This window comes from Paramisgurnus dabryanus, chromosome 8, assembly GCF_030506205.2.
Source record: "Paramisgurnus dabryanus chromosome 8, PD_genome_1.1, whole genome shotgun sequence".
Taxonomy (NCBI): Eukaryota; Metazoa; Chordata; class Actinopteri; order Cypriniformes; family Cobitidae; genus Paramisgurnus; species Paramisgurnus dabryanus.
The window spans coordinates 10,533,280-10,554,467 of NC_133344.1; the positions used below are offsets into that span (position 1 = coordinate 10,533,280).

Below are 21,188 nucleotides of genomic sequence, written 5' to 3' on the forward strand. Positions count from 1 at the left end.
TCACGTTACGTTTATAATTTATTTAGAAAGATTAAAGATTTGAATGAGTTCATAATATCAGTAATATTACAATTTATTAAAGTTTTCGTATTCTATTACTTCTTTACTTATTACTTCTAACCGCCCACAAAAAAAGTCATCTCGGTTTACAAACACGCAAAATGTCCATTTTTTTCAGTTTGTAATTTGGATCATTTGCCATATCAGACATCAGCTTCATTCCTAAAGCTCCCAGATGATTTCCATCCAGATACAATTCTCTCAGGTGTGATGGGTTTGATCTCAGAGCTAAAGTCAGAGCAACACAACCTTCTTCTGTGATATTACACTCACACAACCTGTAGGGAACAAAAAAAAAAAAAACACGTCACTCTCTCATTAAAAAAATGTGTTTCATTTATTTTCCATTTATCTGTGCACTTTTTGTCTTCACTAATCAAAAATGTTTCTTGTGCTCCTGAATATCTTAATGGTATAGCATTGGATTAGCAGCGTGAAATGTCATGAGTTCGAACACACATGCTGATAAAAATTTTATACCTTGTAATGCACTGTAAGACACTAATAGCGTCTGCCAAATGCATAAATAAAATGATTGCTAATAAAGTGTCAAAAGTTCCCTGCTTATCTTATTAGTTAACATGCAGCACAACATTTATTACATGTATATGCAAGTGCTTTTCTTAAATATTTCACAGCGCAATTGATAAAATAAGTTCGCGCAACTTTTATCCCCTGGTTTACATCTGTATTTAATGTTGTACACTTAAAACTACTTAAATACTTAAATAAGTGTGTAATCTGAATGATCTAAACAATCAGAATGGCATACAAATACATTCTTATGTAAAGTTTACATTAAAGTCTGTAAAAAAAAAAAAAAAAAAAAGGAAAAAAGCCATTTAATGTCCTTTCTATAGCAGTATGCCTTAACCTTGCTGTGACACTTAAAAACCCTGTTCAAATAAATTTTATTCTTCTCTAATAATTATTGCAGATCGAATATTCGACAAGTCAAGCACATCCTTAATTTTCATCATCATATTTGATCGACTATTATTGAATATTAGATGTTGCAGCCCTACAATGAAGTTATTCTTCATATGTTGTCAAGCACAACATTAACAGTGGCACAGTGTTTAAAGGTTATTAATAATTAGCATCATCTTGTAGTTCAGTGGTTAAGTCACTCTGATAATGGATAATGTCTATCTGAGAATGATTATTAGAGATGATTTTACCACAGTTGCTCCAGTTTACATTGAGGATTCTTCAGTACATCAGAGATCAGCTTCACTCCTAAATCTCCGAAATTATTCAAAGACAGACTCAGATCTCTCAGGTGTGATGGGTTTGATCTCAGAGCTGAAGACAGAGCAGCACAACCTTCCTCCTTGATATTACAATCAGTCAACCTGCAGAAAACAATGATAGAAACACTGTTAGTGTGGGGATGTTGGAGCAGTGTGTCATGAATTTCTATTAAATCCTGATGTAATCACGTTATGTTTTATTATCTAACACCACAACTACAATGTATGAGACAAAAACAATGACCATATAATATGAAAAAAAAAGTTTTGTGGCAGTTGTAAGAACTTCAAGGTTATGAATAAGAATTTAAACAAAAGATGTGTTAAAAATGTGTATATAAAACCGCCAATAAAACCGAAGAAGCAGCATGAATAAGTTGCTGGAGTCATACTGATACAAACTGTCTCAAGTGTTTTTGCAAACTGTTGTTGGGCGTTTAAGAGGTTAAAAAATTTGGGGTTTTAGATGCGAGAACAAAACAACACTTTATGGCCTTCCTAAGGCAGAGGAAATAAAAAAACTGGTTAGAATTTATGTTTAATACGATTCCAGCACAGTACAGTCAGAAGTTGAATATATGCTCTTGGCATTTTTACACCAACTGCTTCGTGAACCGTTCTCTGCCAATGATACGTTTTTCCGGCAATCTGAACTTCCGCTATTATCCACCAGATCTTACCCAACTTATACAACCCGGAAGCAACCGCTCACATCAAACAGTTCAAACTCAGTGTATGTTTTGATCATCGCTCTGAATCAGACTTCAGCTTTTTGCTCAAAATTTGTTATTTTTGAAGAAACCTACTTCATATTTGAGAGGTGATAAAAAAAGAAATAATGAAGGTAGGATGAAATGTTGTTTTTTGGTGGAAAGCAGAGGGTCTGATCAGACCGATGATCAAAACATACGGGTGATTCTCACGAAACCATTGAAACACCACGGCACTAATGATTTTAGATATAAAATGTGTAATATAGTAATATTAAAAAGCCTCAGAATTAACACAATACTGTGTTCTACCTTGCACAATGTGTGATTTCAACATAAGAATTTATAATTTGTCAATTTTATCTCATTTTCTGCTGAAATTCTCATTACCGCAATGCGTCCGGCTGTGTTTGAACATGCGTTATGCTGTAATTTAAACATATTAAAACAAAAATATTTAGAAAAAAAATAAATTGATGTTTTGCTAGACTACTTTAGATGACAGAAAATAATTTACTGAATATTCATGTATAATAATAATGAAGAAAAATTAGGAAATTGATGTGTCCATGCCTGATGTTCTCATCCTCCGCAACACTTTTTGAGAACAGTTTAAGCACACATACAGAATTTTAATAAAGTTTGATTTTGAGTGACCAAGCAGATGGACCAGTTACTTCAAGATGGCTACCAGGTAAGATCATCTCTTTATATCTTTCCAGTTAAATTTGAAATATTCTCTTGTCAGAATGCTTACACGACATTTTGATTATCATTACCGAAACAGGTAGTTTTCTACATTTCGAAAATTGTTTGATTTACAATTTTTTATGAAAATGTTCTTTATTAAAGTCTAATTATATGCACTGAATAAAAAATTAGCAAAGCCTACGTGGCTTCTCTATTTTTAGCAAAACATACTGGGGTACCTCATCCTCCGCAACACCATTCTCATATACCGCAACCATTTAATAGCAGTTGCGGTAAAGAGAACTTCTGTTTCGGAAATGAGAATTTAAGCAAGTTTATTACATTTAAATATCTCTTATGAATTTAATATAAATTTAAAATGTAATAACTGTTGATATTTTGCTTTATGATGCTTCATTGTAGACAGTCAGCAAGTGAGAAAAAAGCTTTAGCAAAGGCCAGGTTGACAAAGTTCAGGGAGAAACTTAACAGCAACCCAGAATGGTTAGAGGAGTACAGAAGGAAGGAGAGAGGGAGGTTAGGTTAGGAGATGTTACTAGCAGGTGGAATTAGCAAAAAACACACTACAGTGTTAGGAAATGTACATGACAAACACACAACACAACGCAACAAGTCTATACTATATGATGATGTGTACATTAATTTTTTTCTCCCATGTTGTGAGACATGCTAATTTAATGTTATGCTTTCTTTCCACTTTCAGGTATCAAAAACAACCTAGCGATGGCACGCCACGCATCTAGGCGCTGCAACATCAGTTGGATCACAAGATCCACAAAGTTGGATCCCATGCGTGCCAGCATCTCAGCTACCTGCGACCGCACAACGCGCGCTGTCTGCAGCGTCAGATTGCTGCCTGGGGGCGAGGGACAAAGGGAGACTAAAGGCGGCACCTCCTTTCTGCGCAGTGCGTGAGTCACAGACACCAGAGAGGATGGCCTAAAAGCGCCCGGCGCTGTGACAGAAAGCGGGTTGCTGCGCAATTCATTAGGACTGTGCGTTAACCCTTTCCGCCTCTGCTGTCTTCGCAGCATGTGGGTCGTGTTCGAGAGTGGGGGAGGGCGTGTTGTAGACGCTTATGTGAGGACGGGCCCTGGGGCGAGCAACACAAAACCAACTGAGGAGAAAAATGCTCTGTTTTTGAGCGGCTTCGTTCCGGACGGCAGTCCCCCAGGACCCAGTTTCTTGCATCATATACTGGAGGATTTGTGCCAGGGACTCTTGTGATGCACCACCGGTTCTGGTCCATGAGACACAGGGTGGTGAGGTAGGAAGTGGCTCATAGCCTTAGAGCTCTTCACCGCTTCCGAGAAATGCTCCGTGATTGTGCCCACCGTGTCACCAAACAGGCCGGATGGAGAAACAAGCGTGACTGTGGATGGCCACCATGAGTGGTCTTCGTGGCCCTTAGCGTGAAATCCGTAACCATTCTCAGATCCCTGAAGGTATTTAGATCCGTGCTGCCCTCATCCAGAGCCTTAAGCACCTGCGCCTAAAAGATCTGTAGGACCGCCATAGTGTGCAATGCAGACAGAGCCTCTCTCGGCGCGGGTATGCTTTTTCGGACAGGTGTGCTGTCATGAGGCTTCACTACCCTCAAAGCTGTGCCACACCATCCAAGGAAGTGGACAAGGGGCAGAGGTGAGCAGCCACAGCGTCCTTGATGGGGGGAATAGACAGGTAGCCTACTTAAGAAAAAAAATGGGGGAGAGGTAGCCCACGCTTTGGTGACTTTCCTCCGAGCATCAGCGGGCCTTGTAGAAGGATGGCTGTGTGTCTGATGGACCACGTGGAGCCTGGTCCCAGTCTCCATCCAACGCTGTCAGAGACATCTCATCTTCCTCCGCCGGAAACCCAAAGGAAACAGACCTGGCGGCTCCCGGTTCAGGACACAAGCACTCGGCAACAAACTGAACCGGTTGAGCGAGGGGAGGACGACCACCAGCGGCTCTTTGCCGGCAGTGGGACACTGCAGTAAGAAACCTCCAAGGGCGATGTTGAGCCGGGTCCTGAGCACCTTCATCGGGAGATCCTCACAATAAGGGACACCCTGAGCCAACAATTGCCACCTTTGGGTGGAGAAGCCCCAAGCAGAGCACACAGAGCTTGTGTGAATTGGGTGGGTCAATCAGACCTCCGCACCACAAGCAGATTTGCAACATCCCGGAACACAGAGAGGGCTGCTTACATTTCAACCTGAATTCAATTTTGCTGCCTATGAAGTCTGTCCTAAAGCATTTCTCGGAGCTGCCATTATGCAGCCAAAGTCATTGTCTCATAAGGCAGCGAGGGAACACGTCAGCTGTCTAAACTTTCGGATACAGCCTCTCTCTCTCTCTCTCTCTCTCTCTCTCTCTCTCTCTAATCGAAACAGATACAGAATGGTAAAAGGTCAGAAGACCAAATCATATCCAGCAAGGAAATATTTTTCATCTTATTTACACAAATGTTTTGTGATATCCAGCTGACATTAGCTGGTCATTTCTCAATACGATGGCTGCAGCCTTCAGAGCTCGCATTTGTAGGCAGCATATGTCATCAAGACCATCTTATTTCGGTATGTTAAATGCATAAATGGGGACTTAAATATGACACAAAGGAATATTAATATAAGCCTTCCTGTTCTCATGTTTTTTCTTTAATATTTTTTTCAAAGACTACACAATAAAACAGTTTTGAACTTGAACGCATGATGCTGTAAATATTATCAGACTTTCTACTTTAAAATTTGTTTTTAACTAAATCTCAGGCTAGTATACGTATTCTCATTACCGAAATAATTAACCTCATTTCCGAAACCTATGTATCATTACCGCAACAGATGCTTATTAAATGTTAATTTCATTAATAGAAGCATAATACTTTGATTTTAAATGCATGTGCAGAATCTCCAAATTATGTTCTTTCAGGTTTGTCATGTCATTTTGAAAATGTGTCAGGTTTCTTCGAAATATAAAAAAAAAATAGTTGTAAATTGTGGAAGGTGTTGCGGTATATGAGCTAAATAAAACAAAATAATAAAAACGTTAAATTTAAAATAAATATTATTTCAGAATTTCAATTTACTGTGCATGACTATTAATAATCAATTTTTAAAAATGTGAAAATATATTAGCTTTTCTAACAGTGTTGATGTTTTCTGACTGTTGCGGTAATGAGATTTTTTAGGACTTATTTTTGAAATTATGTTACAAAAAGTGTTAAATGATAAGTAAACGTTTTTAAATTAATGTTCCCATATACTTCAGACTTTGTTTCTAATGTCTGGTGGAAAAAAAAGTAAATTTAAGCAATTTTTACATTTTCATGCTTGACATTTTTACAACCAAGTTTTCGTGAGAATCACCCATACACTGAGTTTTAAACTGAGTGAATGCTTTAGTAATTTATAAGTTGGGTAAGAGCACTAGAGGTCGACCGATTTATCGGCCGGGCCGATAATTTGGCCAATTTTTGGCATATTTAAAAAAATCGTCTTTGGCCGATTTTGCTGCAAAATTAGGCCGATTAAAAGGCAGGCGCATCTGCGGGCTCCTAAGCGTTGTTGTAGAACTCATGACGCTGCCTCTTGCTGCAAGCAGATCGCTCCCGTGTGTGTGCAGCCGTGCCTTGTTCACAAACAGCTTTAGTAAACGATGGCGGGATCGCGCAAATTAAGCAGCCAGTACAACAGCGCGACGGGCTTATGTCTCGCGGTGCACTGTCCGTGCAAAGATTAGGCTCATTTCATGTGATTAATGAGTGATGATGAGTTTTGTTTGCGTGACGGAGGGAGCAGAGCCGCGAGCGCACGCTTTCTGTCTTTAAACTGTCTCCCTGCTTTTATTACTCAAAACAAAACTGATTCGATGGCGAAAGGTCGGAAGACCAAATCATATCCACAGAGGAAATGTTTATCGTGTTGTTACAGTAACACTTTGTTTACAGTTTTGCGCTGCTCAGCCTGGATTAGAACACAACGCGTCCGATTCGCGAACTGACTCCTTTGAACGGATTCGTTTGAATGAACGGTTGAAACAACAGAACTGTCCCAACACTAAACTCACAAGACGTCACTGTCAGCACAATCAGTCACTTATAGCGCCTCAGAAATGAGAATGTAAATGTGTTTAGAAAGATCTGCCCTAAATAACAGTCTCAACTAAAAAGCATAGACATTTACCATGTTAACTTTATGATGAATAAATAATTTATCAGGTCTACCAAATAATGATTTTATCCTACAAAGCAATAAAAGCCATGGTAAAAAACTGATCAAAGATGATGACCGCAGAGTCTCAGGTAAGTTTGATAAATGCATGATGCAGAGGAGGTTGTAAAACTCTTCAGAAAGACCAGGCATAATTTTTTTAAATACTTTGACTTAAATAGTGAAATTTTTACATTTAAAATATCTGCTAATGATGAGAACATTTTGATTATTATGTACATATAGAAAATCACCCAAACATATCGGCCACCGGCTGCCCTGATTTCTAAATATCGGAATCGCCATCGGCCAGAGAAAAAGCCATATCGGTCGACCTCTAAAGAGCACCACCTACTGAATAATAGCGGAAATGTAGATTGCAGTAAAAACTCGTCACTGGGAAGCGTTTCTCTAAATTGATGAGATAACTTGTCAATGGCAGGGAAAGAGTTAAACACAGGTGCTTTATTTAATAAATAATTGCATTTAAAGTCTGTAAAATAATACATTTAATTGTTATTTGGTGCAATCATTTCTTATGACCTTTCTAGTCTGTCTGCTTCTGAGAAGGTCTGTGCATGCTTGCTTGAGGCGTTTCCGTAACGAATGTCTTCGCCTTTGAACTCTCTCGATCGGGCTCAAACTGGTAAGGCAATACTGATACCACAGTGAGGGACGCAACATTTCCAACACGCTCTGAACTAGAGTTGTTCCGATTCCGATACCAGTATCGGAAATACGGCCGATACCACAAAAAATTCTGGCATCGGAATCGGCGAGTACTTGACCCCATGTACCGATCCGATACCATTTTCTTAATAAACGTAGTTATGCAAAGCGAAACTCATTTCTTCTTCGCTGCTCTGAATGCAAACACCAGGAATTACCACATGCGTGACGCAACCATTGTTTACTTAGAGCGGCGAAGGAAAGAAAGCATGCAGCTGTATGTCCGCTGTTTGTTAGTGTTTCAGACTAATAAAACATCGACATGTCTCAACGGAATCCGCGCCCGCAGATTTCCGCGGAGAACTGAACGGATTTAATGCCCGTGATTGACAAGCAAACATACCCCGCGCTTGAGCGCGTATGTGAGTGACCAGTACTGTAATTGACAACAAGTACACATACATAGCCTCGCGCGTTTGTGAGCAGCATTGATAAGTACATAAACCCTGCGTGTGCTGTTTGCTCTGATTGTTTTTAATGATAAGAGCATGAACCGTTTGATATATGAGATGAAATAAAACTTACCACTGAGTTTTACCGCAGATCTTACTTGTCTCTGTCGTCTATGTGACGCAACAGTCAGCACATCATCATTTCAAATCAGTTTACAAGACGAATGCTCTTGTTATGTTTAAGATAAAGTTTACATTGCGTTGTAAAAATTATGAAATTATCTTCATACGTGCTTAATTCATAATAAGAACGTATTAACACAAGCTTTTATTCTGCTATAATATATATTAACAATAATATATGTCATTTTAGGCTACAAACTATAATTCTATTTTGACATGCACATTATCTGGTTTATGTTGGTCCAGTTTAATTCAGAGGACTCATTGGTTTGGTGTATTCATTTTAATTTTAAGCCTTTAAAAATTAATTATTTTGGATGAAATGTTGTAATATTTAATAGCTTAAATTCTTTAATTTAAAACCATCCTGCAGAATTCCGCAGATTTTTTACAATTATTCCTAAAACTAAAATACCCTTTCAGTTAACAGTGTTCGATTTGTGGCTGATTTTCTCAGACATTTGACAATAATATTTATTTTTCCTTTCAGATAATAAAAATACTGTGGTTCATTGTATGTATTTGTTCATGTTTAATACAGGAATAAGTCTGAAGCACACCATAAAACAGTTATATCCATTCATACAGGGCTAGTAGTATGTACAGCTGTATATTATACAGAAACACACGTAGGTATCGGATCGGTACTCGGTATCGGCCGATACCCTGAGCCCAGGTATCGGAATCGGTATCGGGAAGAGAAAAATGGTATCGGAACATCTCTACTCTGAACACAGTTGACCTATAACAGTAGATTAAGCCATCCGACCAATCTGGACATTTGGGGAGGCAGGTTTTAAGGAAACGGGTGCTAAATCCGAGTGATTTAATTGACGAGCCAAAATCGGTCAAGCACGTAGGTAACTTATAAGAATAATAATGCATTCATTTAAAGCAAAACTATGTAGTTTCCATGTAAAAATGACTTGCAGCTCCCCCATGTGGTTGAAAAGCGCAACAGTGCCTGGTATCAGACACTCTTCTGCAGGCAGGGGGAGGGGCGGGGCTGTGTTTCCTACCCTCCACCGCCACTTTCAGAGTGTGCTTGTAGCAGCTAGGAGGCTGCTCAGGTTGCAGCAACAGTACAATTTGTCCAGTTAAAAGTTGTTCTATCACTGAAATAATTTTAGAGACACTATTTAAAGGTAAAAAAAACTACATAGTGTTGCTTTAAGTTTTAATCACATAAATGTACTCCGGGAGACCAAAATATTACAAAACATTTTTACCACAATAGGTGTTCTTTAACCAAGTAAAGGCATTTAACTGGATGTTTGTTAAATGTCTCTCTGATTGACAGTTATATAAAGTCTTTAAGAACCACATCATGTGTGACTACAGAAAAATGACCTTACTTCAGCATCTTAAGTTTACACTGAGGATTCTCCAGTACAGCAGACAACAGCTTCATTCCTAAATCTCCAATTGTATTATTAGTCAGAACCAGTCCTCTCAGGTGTGATGGATTTGATGTCAAAGCTGAAGACAGAGCAACACAACCTTCATCTGTGATATGACAACCCCTCAACCTGAAAAGAACAATGACACACACTTCAGTCCTTCAGATCACAACACACATCAGATCAACATGGACTTGCACTCATATTAGGCATGGTTGCCTTAAACCGTGCCCAAGCGTGAATGTCCTACTCCCCCACAGGCTTGCACTTGCAGGGTGCTTTCATCGATCTGTGCCAGAGTACACTTTCATCATTAAAGGTCCTGTTCTTCCTGCGTTTTTGAAGCTTTGATTGTGTCTACAATGCCCAATATAACAGGTGTTCATGTTTCACGTGTAAAAAACGCATTATTGCTCACACAATTTACTTATCTATAGCACTGTTTTCAAGGTCCTAAAACGGGCTGATGTCCTTGTTCTATGTAACGAGTTCTGATTGTGTAGTTTGTTTAGTGTGACATATTTCTGTGGGTGGAGTTTAGTCAAACATTTTTGCTTTGACGTCATTCAACTTGGAAGTATAGGACTGTAGTCCAAACCGGCTGTTCGCTGTTGGCATTGAAAGGGGAATTCTGTTTAAGAAAAAATATCGCCTGGTAGTGAACTTTATCATTTTGCAGGTATTATTTACCGGTATGCTCAAACAGCAACATTACACACTAACTAAAGTTTGAAAAATGGGATCAGGAAAAACGGGACCTTTAAGATGCAATTGTTTTGAAGAAAACAGGAAGTAAATCTGCCATTCAACACTAGAACCAATCGTAATGTTAAGTTTATGGCTTCTATTTTAAGTTGTTTGGGATTCAATGACACTCAGCCCCTCTCACCATGCCTATCCACCTGTTTCTCGAACGTGAAAGTAGGTGATGTGACCACTGATCTATATAAATGACTGGATTGCGCATGACGTCACACTTGTGAAGCCACCGCGCCGCCATGTTGGTATACCCAAGCATTCTATTAAATCAATGGACGTTATCAGATTATAATGATAAAATATCACTTTACTAGTCTCTGTTTTTATATCTGAAGTCTCTTTGTACATTATTACAAAACAAACATCCTAAGCATGTACAGAGTTATTTACTGAAAGTTGTACATTTTGCTTTTTAATCGGTTATTATACATTCATCTTCATTACAGTATTGCCAGCGGCCAACCGCAGCATATTTAGTATTAATGACAAACGTGCTTATTCTGAAATTTAAATAAATAATTATGCTTTGTACCGTATGTGCATGCAATAATTTGTGGTTTTGTAATTATGTTATCTAAACTTACAAGTTACCTACTTATTCAGAGAAATAATGCTGACCGTGCAGCTGAATGTCAAAAAAAAACTTTATTTATACCTGTGTCATTAACAGAATGCAGCAGCCACACTCACCTTAACGTTTTTTTTTTATAAATTCATTATCCTGCCCGATTAAAACATAACATTGCAAATAACACCAGAATTAACAATTAAGTTGTGTACACATCCTAAAAAATTATCTTGTGACTGATACACGGTTAACTGGGTAAATTTAGATCATGATTTTGAATGGAAGTCAATGACACCCTCTGCCAGTTGGGTATACCAAGATGGCGGCTCGAACTCTGCGCGGGCTTCACATCAGGCCGTTACGTTAAGCGTTCTATGCGCAATCCAGTCATTTATATAGATCAGTGGATGGGACGCATTTCCTTTCCGGTCCGAGACTTCTGTTTCGATAGACAGCCGGCAGACAACAGTATAGTGGGAGCACACATAAAACATGATTTTAACAGTTAAAGGACAAGTTCGGTATTTTAGACTTAAAGCCCTGTTTTCAGATTGTTTATGGTCAAATAGAATGGTTTTGACTGAAATTTCGACATATGCGGCTGCCCTGAGAATTTTCGGATGTTTGTGTTTCACCTCACACCTCTACAATGGGTTTAATGGTACACTGGAACAATCCTTCCTAAAATGCATTAAACTTTCGTTTACAAAGACGTGAAACTCACCGAGTGGTCAGGGGTGTTCACTGATATGCTCACACAAAAATCGCTGCAAAAGATGATTTCCAACAGCTGTTTTAGCATTCGTTGTTAACTTGTGGACCTATTTCCCCAAACGCCTCACACCCGTACATTCTTCCGCTTAGAGCTTGAATAATGGATACTCCAGCCCAGGTGGTGGCGCTAATCCGCCTTTGCCAATTGCAAGAATAGAAACAAAGTTCCCGGCGCGGAGTAATACCGTACCTCACAGCACATCTAATACATGTCAATGAAGGTGGTAAAAACTACGATAAAACCTGTTGGAATGCATCTTTTGGAGCGATTTTTGTGTGAGCATACCAGTGAACACCCCTGACCACTCGGTGAGTTTCACGTCTTTGTAAACTAAAGTTTAATGCATTTTAGGAAGGATTGTTCCAGTGCACCATTAAACCCATTGTAGAGGTGTGAGGTGAAACACAAACACGCGAAAATTCTCAGGGCAGCCGAAAATGTCGAAATTTCAGTCAAAACCATTCTATTTCACCATAAACAATCTGAAAACAGGGCTTTAAGTCTAAAATACCGAACTTGTCCTTTAATATTTACTACATCTGTCATGTATAAACCAATGTGATGATGAAATTAAGAAGTGGCTTGATATATGAAGATATATTCAATCATTTTGTGTTGTTGAACAGAGGTGACGGGGTCTTCAATGCGCAAATATAAAAGCACAGAGACATACCAGTATCTTTACAATAGGAACGTCAGTCAAGTGTTTGTACATGGATTTTACCAAGATTTCATGTTTTTAACTTTTCTGGGGCTGGTTAAAAATGTCACAACTGCAATGTCACTTTGCAATAGACTACCATTAGCTTTAGTGGTTCACCGGTAGTCATGAACAGGAAAGTTCAAAGATGGCGGCGCCCACATTTACGTCAAGAAACAGGAAGATAATAATGCATAATCGATCCATTGCTGATGCTGCTCACATAACTGTTCCGCTTGTGCATCAAAAAGTTTTTATGAAAGTCGCACAACTGATGTCTCACCCTTTTGAGAGCGATCACAGTAGGCAAACCAGGTTTTGGGGATCAAATTCACCTGGTTTGAATAATGCATGTATGCGGTTATTTACTGTTATCATTTGTATTTTCCAGCACAGTTTTTATGTATGAAGGAGCAATGCTCACGAGGTTACTGGCTCTGACTCACTCTGGATGCTCTTGGTGTCAAAGTGTTTTGATTTTTATGTGGCGTTCACCCTGCTGTAGTGTTGATCGGACTTTATTTCTCTCTGCTGGTTCTCTCTCTGAATTATGGTCCTGTCTGTCAGTTACAATCTTGCTGTCTGGTCTCTGGAGTATACGTAATACAGTCTTGAGCTCTTTGTGTTTATGTGGTAAGCACCCAGTTTGTGATCCCTGTCTGATCTTTAGGAGTCTGTCTAGCCTGTAAGATACTTGACAATATCACTCTGAGAATCACATCATGTGTGTATGATCTTACAAGAGATTCTCCAGTTTACAGCCAGGATGCTCCAGTAGATCAGAGAGATGCTCCATTCCTGAATCTCCAAGATTATTCTCAATCAGATTCAGTTCTCTCAGGTGTGATGGGTTTGATCTCAGAGCTGAAGTCAGAGCAGCACAACCTTCACCTGTGATGTTACATCTCTTCAACCTGTAAAGAACAATGACACAGAGATCAGATCAAGGTCATTTTGAAAAATCATTACATATCTAAAAATGGAGTCACCCACCGTCAGACAAAGTCTGGTCTGATGCCTGAACTTTAAACTATTTTGTCACGTTACAGGACATGATTAGAGAAAGATTCATACAGAAGTTTATATAATTCAAAACATTATTTTCATAAAGTTCTGCCTGTGTTAAGTGTGTTTAATGTAAACAGATATAGATGTTAAAAGTGAAGTGAAAGTTTCTTGTCTGTCATCATTATTAGATCTGCAGTATCTGCAAATCATGTGAAAATCAATCACACTTAAACTAGGTTTCATTACGTAATAATTGACTATGATCCTTTGAATTATGTAAGGAATAATTGAATATGAATTAAATAATGCACACCCAAGTAATGTGTAGTAATGTGTGGCACGATGCGAAACAGAGTGTGCATTACTTTCAAATAATTCAAAGGACCGGAGTCAATTATTCCTTACATAATGTCATGGCATCTTACATTAGTTTCTCCATTTTAAGTTCAGGATTCTTCAGTGCATCAGAGATCAGCTTCACTCCTGAATCGCCAAGATTATTCTGAGTCAGATTCAGTTGAGTCACAAGCGATGGGTTTGATGTCAGAGCTGAAGTCAGAGCAACACAACCTTCATCTGTGATATTACAAGAACCCAACCTGTAGAGATACACAGACTTTGATCTCTTCTGATGCTATAACATATAACAAACATGTGAATTTAAATAACGTTTATTTATCTATTTAAAAATGACGAGCAATCTTTTAATTCACACTTTAAACTCTCAAAAATGTGTCTGACTAAATTACATTTCATAGATCAAAAATCCCTTCACGTAAAGATTAAGCTTGTAACTACTGTTTAAATATTACTAGAAAAAAAAAAACACATTTGTTTGGAACTACACCATTAATAATGTGTAAAGAGTAAAGTGATTGTTTATACTTACTCAACTATTCTGTATTCACAAATGACAGGCAGCAGCTTCTGAAGAACTTTCTGTGCTTCAGAAATGTTTTGTTGTTTAACAATACGATTCATGTGAAACCCATTCAGCTCACGTCCTGAAGTCAGCCACACAAAAATCAAAGCTGACCACTGAGATGAAGAGATTTTGGCTTCATCTAATATTCTAAACTTCAGATAATTTTGGATTTCCATCAGAAGCAAATAATCACCCAGTTCACTCAGACACTGAAGCAGATTGACGGATATCTCAGGTGAAGGATTCTCCCTCATCTTCTGTTTGATGTAACTGATTGTTTTTACATTGTTATAAGAGCTGCGTCCTGTCTGTATCCTCAGACCTCGTAGGAGATTCTGATTCGACTCCAGCGACAAACCCAGAAGAAAACAAAGGAAAAGATCCAGATGTCCATTTTTACTCTGTAGAGCCTCATCAATAGCTCTCGTATACAGATTATGTATTGAAAGCTCATGTGTTTGAATCGGTTGAATTTGATCAAACACATTCAAGTTTTTGTTCATAATAGAGAGGTGCACATATAGAGCAGCTAGATATTCCTGAATGCTCAGATGAACAAAGCTGTAAACTTTCCTCTGACACAAAACAAACTCCACTCTGAAGATCTGAGTAAACAATCCTGAGTACACCGATGCTTCTGATACATCAATGCCAGACTCTCTCAGGTCTTCATCATTGAAGATCAGATTGCCTTTCACAAGCTGCTCAAAAGCCAGTTTACCCAGTTTATAGATCATGTCTTTATCCTTCATGTTCTTCTTAAAGTTGTCCCGCTGTTTAATGTTCATCTGAATGATCAGGAAGTGTGTGTACATTTCAGGGAGTCTCTTGGGGATCTCTTGACTCTTTGCTTCACTCAATATTCTCTCTAGAACAGTGACTGAAATCCAGGAGAACACTGGGATGTGACACATGATGTAGAGACTCCTGGATGACTTCAGGTGTGAGATGATTTGATCAGACAGACTCTCATCACTGATTCTCTTCCTGAAGTATTCCTCCTTCTGTGGATCACTGAAGCCTCGTACCTCTGTGACTCGATCAACACACTCAGAGGGGATGAGATCAGCTGCTGCTGGTCTGGAGGTGATCCAGATGAGAGCAGAGGGAAACAGATTCCCCTTGATGAGGTTTGTCAGCATCACGTCCACTGAGGTTGATTTACGTACATCACACAACTTCAATTTGCTTTTAAAATCCAGAGACAGACGACACTCATCCAAACCATCAAAGATGAACAACACTTTATATTTATCACTGAAGATTTCCATTTCTTTTGTCTCTGGGAAGAAAAGATGAAGAAGATCTAAAAGACTGAGTGTTTTGTCCTTCAACAAATTGATCTCTCTGAAAGGAAGTGGAAATATGAGGTGGACGTCCTGATTCTCTTTCTCTTCAGCCCAGTCCAGAATGAACTTCTGTACAGAGACTGTTTTTCCAATGCCAGCGACTCCCTTTGTCAGCACACTTCTGATGTGTTTGTGTTGTTCAGGTAAAGGTTTAAAGATGTCATTACATTTGATTGGTGTCTCCTCTGCCTCTCCACTTTTACTCTCTGTGATGTTGAGCTCTGTGTAGATCTCGTTCAGTAGTGTTGAGTTTCTCTGCTTTGATGTTCCTGGATACAAACACTGAAACTTCTCTCTCAGATTTGATTTAAATGTGTTCAGGACTTTATTAAGTTTAGAGTCACGGCTGTAAAATGAAAACGGAAGTTAGTGAAGTACAGTAAGTGTAGAGAGCAAATTCGATTTTTGAGTCTACAGTTTACCTGAATTCAGGATACAAATATTGTGGTTGATTCACAGACTGCTCAAACTTCATCTTTTTACAGACGGGTTTGGTTATGACTGACCTGGAAGAGAATCAAATACATTTCTGAGATGTAAATTAAACTTTTAAGTAATGTGAACAACACTGTGTTAAAATGTGAAGATAAAATTTCCTACAAATAATCCAAACATGTCCCAACACTTAACAAAACACATCTCAATATAATCATATCATTTCTATGAATGTTACGTCACTTTTGGTCGGGCCATCTCTTCATTTCTATTGGTGGATCCATTGCTCCACTCTTCATAGACACACAGACTTTGATCTCTTCTGATGCTATAACACACAACAAACATGTGAATTTAAATAACATTTATTTATCTATTTAAAAATGATAAGCAATCATTTTATTCACACTTTAAACTCTCACAAATGTGTCTGACTAAATTACATTTCATAGACCAAAATTCACTTCACGTAAAGATTAAGCCTGTAACTTAAGCACTATTCGGACGGGATTAGTTTTCCAAACGACATTTGAGGCTATGTTTACATTAATGCGTTTATCCTTTAAAACGCGTTACTTTTGCTACGTTTACGCCTTTCATCTACACTACATCACCGTTTTCGACCTTCATAAACGGATTCGTTCACAAACGCTGAAGACCCTGTTTTAGTTTGAGAACTCAGACATTGCTCTGAGTGTAAATGAACGTAGACGGAGTCTTATGTAAACGAACAGCTGATGTTAACCTGACAACGCATCATTTTCAAAGTAAAAATTATTTTATTCATGTAAATGTTGGTTTGCAACGGAGGTTTTGCCAAAAATAGTAAACATCTACCAACCAGCTATAAACGCTATATCGGATTGTTTTAACATGTATCATCATAGATAATGTCTGTTTTATATTTATGTTTGAGTATTGTTGGGTTTGAGTATTGTTGTAATGTGTTTATGTTTTGTTTAAATTTAGTTAGCTTACGAAAGATAGACTGTAATTTTAAACGCCATATAGGCGTTGTAAAGGCCAATATGAAGGGAGAATTGTAATGGGCCAGACATTATTTTCCAGTTTAATGTTAGTTTTGTTTGCTACTTTAAAATGAATTTCGTTTCAGATAATTTGTCTCTTAATTTTAATCGATGTTTTGTTGATACGTTTTGTGAATATAAATTAATAAAAACTATAAACTCATCGTCATTAATATATAATGCTCGTTTAGGCGTTGCGCTTTTAGCTATTTCTGTGTTGCTAGCGGAGGACGTGCACGGACCTCGCACACTTTTAAAAATAATGCAATAAGCATTTCTGGTAGACTAAAGCAATACTTCACCTCTTACTATGTTTGATTGAAGTTTGCATTTGCTGAAATTTATTTTTGCTTCAAGTTCGCTACTGTTTAGTACTGTTCACTTGAGTGCTTTCTTTTTAAATCATAAAGACCTCTGTTTAGTTATAAAATCAAAATTAACCTATTAATCATATTAATATGTTGTAGGGGGGAGCTAGAACAGTATAAGAATTTCCCAAACACATTTTTATAGGTTAAAAAATAGTGTCTGTTATAGTTGCCAGCAAAGGACCCAGCCCAGGTATGACTTTTTGTCAATATCGCACACCTCTAGGCTGCATAAATGCGCAAAGGTAAGCTATTATTAGAGTAATACCTTATTTTACACTTTTATGCGCATGCCCAGTTACGTGATTGGTCATGTTTCATGCATTTATGGTGGTGTATAGTGTGGATGAAGATTCTTTTTAAAATGCCAGTATAAACGAGGATCGTTTTCATTTTAAAATGCCGTTTTAAAACGCAAATGCTCTAATATAAACAGGGCCTGAGTTTCAACGTGTCCCCCAGGACGTCTGTGATTTTATGTACCGATTCGGACGGGATTAAAATGATGCAGGCTATAGACCCTTTTACTGTTTGTACACAACGATGACGTGGCAGCGTATGCGCGCGCATTTAGGCAACGGAAGTATCGTAAGAATCAGCAGTGAAGCAACACAAACAGTAAGTTATTTTAAAAAAGTTGACTTTATCAACATTTTCAACACAGCTACCAGATCCGTGTACTATAGTGGAGTGGATAGAAGACGTTAGCAGATGGCCAAAAATAAAGTTGCCAGATACATATATACGTATATTAGTATATTATATTTGAGCAACCAAACGCAACAACCAGACAATTTGATGCTGGGAAACCGTTTTAATAAACGTTCTGAGTTGCTACCACGTTAGAACCAATGGGGAATAACACTACTTCCGTTGCCCAAATGCGCGCGCAGGCTATTTGATCACGTGAGCTGTAAAAGGGTCTATTCCAGAGTCGTATAATAACAGAGTTACGAAACGCTTTGATCTCGCCGCCGTGCGGTCACGTGATTCATGTAACGTTCTGCAGTTCCAAACCAAGCAGGGCTGTCAATCTGTTTGCATAGGTTTTCAGCTATTTTAGATAAATATTAGCTTGTAATGTGAATTGATCACTATACTTACTATGTTTATAACGTTTTTTTACTAGGGAGTGATGTAAATATAGTAAAACTTAATAAAGATTTGTTAATTGTGGCCCAAAGATAACTGTGGTTATCTATACCAACTACAGCAACACAGTTTATCTTTTATTTTTGTAGCAAAATATGGCTATATAAATGGCTATCAATCTGCTAAAAACATAATTCCTACACTTTTACTATATTAAAGTCACAAAAAAGATCGCCAACGCGGTTATTTGTAACAGTGAAGCATAACATAAACACACTAAATTAATATTTAATTGTATTTATAGTACACACATTAAATGTTAATATAATCATACATGATTTTCGAGGATACATCACTCGTATTACTTACCAAACACAATGAAACACATAGCAGCATTGTAAGCAGTGTGACTCTCTTATAAGGCATTTAGCTTGTCGCTGTTGCCCCCTAGTGTTATTCGTAATATATAAAAAAGATAAGTTTAAAGTAGATGGCCACCAGTAATAAAATATTAAACCATTAAATCTATATTATTCACACATTATACACAACTCATTAAAATATAAAATTTTTACTGGTTATTATTAACGATAATCATTACCTACAGCAGAGTTCATAAAATATCACTGTTGACTATATTAATGAAATGTCCGAAAATGTAAAGAGAAACGGTAATTTCATCGATTTACCAGCAGGTGCCATTGAAATGAATGGGCTTCAGTGCTGCGTTTGGAACTATGCGTCACTACCGGTCACTACATGAAACGCTGTTACTTCCGCATTCCATTCTTACAACGGACGTCTATGTGAGTGTCGTAACTCTATTATTATACGACTCTGGTCTATTCCAGAGATGGGAGTGTCTGTTTCATGCATTTGGGCGTTGCAGAAGAGCACGTGCACTGGATACGCGTGTTTGTAATGTTTAATATTTTGCTTTAAATGTAAAATTATGACAGAACATGTAATTTATGAATTTAATTTTAACAAATCAAAATAAAATATACAAATCCAACTAAAGTAACGTTAGCCTACGTGTTTTATATAACTGTCTGCTTATAATAAACACAAAGAAATGAATAAATAATGATTAATAAAATGTATTATCTTTATTAATTAACATTACCATTCCGGAGTTTAACAACTTTGAACGGAGTTTCTTATAACGTTAATGATATTACAGTGGCCAGTCTTAACAGTGTTTGATATTCAGCTCGTCTTGATTTAATTATTTTATTTTGCCGAATGCGAAAAAAACATTCATATCTGAATGAATGGGACTCAGGAAATACATTATACGCGCATTAGTAAGACCTTACGGCAGATCACGTTGGCCAAAACACGAAATGAACCGCGTTTTCAAAAGATATTGCGGGCAAACACAGACATTTGCATTCGGACGGGATTAAATTTCTCAGAGGACCTCTGAGTTCGGCGAAAAACAGTAACGTTAGGTAAATTGCTCTGGAATTCTTACGGAGGTCGTCAGAGAAAATCACAGACATGGCCGATTCGGACGGGTTAAAAACAAAAGAGGACCTCTGAGAAGCACGATTTTCTCAGAGGTCCCCCTGTAAAACTAATCCCGTCCGAATAGGGCTTTAATAAGTGATATAGCCATATGTGATATAGTTAAATACAGATAATGGCAAAAATCCGCTAAATTAGTTATGTTTAAGAGTAACGTTAATCTGCAAAAGACTTGTATGAAGTAAACACTTTACCGGATTTCGTTAAACCGTTTCCATCACTTCCGGTTCCGCAACCAAAGATAAGCATAACCGCTGTCCATCAGGTCTGTAAATTAATTAAGTTATTTTTCTCTTACTGACATTTAGGTATTCAAACAGAATGAAACGATTAAACAAAGCAACTATGTCCTCAGTTGTTACCAGCGATGTTTGGGCGGTCCATTTGGATCACGTGAAGAACCTCAGCCAATCATTATGAGCTGTCTTCTTCTTCTTCCTTTTAATGGCGGGTAGCACCAACTTTAAAGGTGCATTATCGCCACCTACTGTATTGGAAAATGGACCAGCAGCCTTACATTATGTTAAAAAAAAAACACACTAAATTCTCCCAATCAGCCCTGTTGTTTTAAGATAAAGAAATAAACGTTCTAATCCATTATTTATTATATTTTTTAGATTTAATTCCATCACTCCGATCTTCCTCATTATTTCTCGTTCATTACTATATTTTTGACATACACAAATAACATGTTCAACTGTTTCCTCTAGTCCACAATGATCACATTTTCCTGGAGGTCTGGAGAGATTAATTAAGTTATTTTCCTCTTACTGACATTTAGGTATTTAAACAGAATGAAATGATTAAACAAAGCAACTATGCCAGTTGTTACCAGCGACGTTTGGGCGGTCCATTTGGATCATGTGAAGAACCTCAGCCAATCATTATGAGCTGTGACGTCAGAGGAGGCTTTTAGTTTGTGGTTCAGGTAAAATCGCAGCCAAATATTTTTTTAATTTGTTAATTAATAAATAACAACAGCTTCATTAGAGATACATATCAGTTATATTCGTCACTAAAATTA

At 37.7% G+C, this 21,188-nt stretch overlaps 1 protein-coding gene across 2 annotated transcripts; it reads right to left on the bottom strand.

Moving 5' to 3' along the window:
• Window positions 1–57: 57 nt before the first annotated feature.
• Window positions 58–20,627, bottom strand: LOC141282495 (protein NLRC3-like). Of its 2 annotated transcripts, none has more exons than XM_073815533.1 (10): window positions 20,527–20,627; window positions 20,359–20,431; window positions 16,390–16,474; window positions 16,134–16,217; window positions 14,327–16,057; window positions 13,863–14,036; window positions 13,170–13,343; window positions 9,583–9,756; window positions 1,242–1,415; window positions 58–338 (listed from the first exon to the last, which is right to left on the bottom strand). In XM_073815533.1, exons 2-10 carry the CDS (start codon window positions 20,411–20,413, stop codon window positions 137–139), a joined length of 2,853 nt encoding a protein of 950 aa, XP_073671634.1. In that variant the 5' UTR covers window positions 20,414–20,431; window positions 20,527–20,627; the 3' UTR covers window positions 58–136. The 2 variants fall into 2 exon arrangements, with proteins under 2 accessions (XP_073671634.1, XP_073671635.1); XM_073815534.1 differs by having other exon boundaries at window positions 14,327–14,441; window positions 14,556–16,057; window positions 20,359–20,567.
• Between the last annotated feature and the right edge of the window lie 561 nt (window positions 20,628–21,188).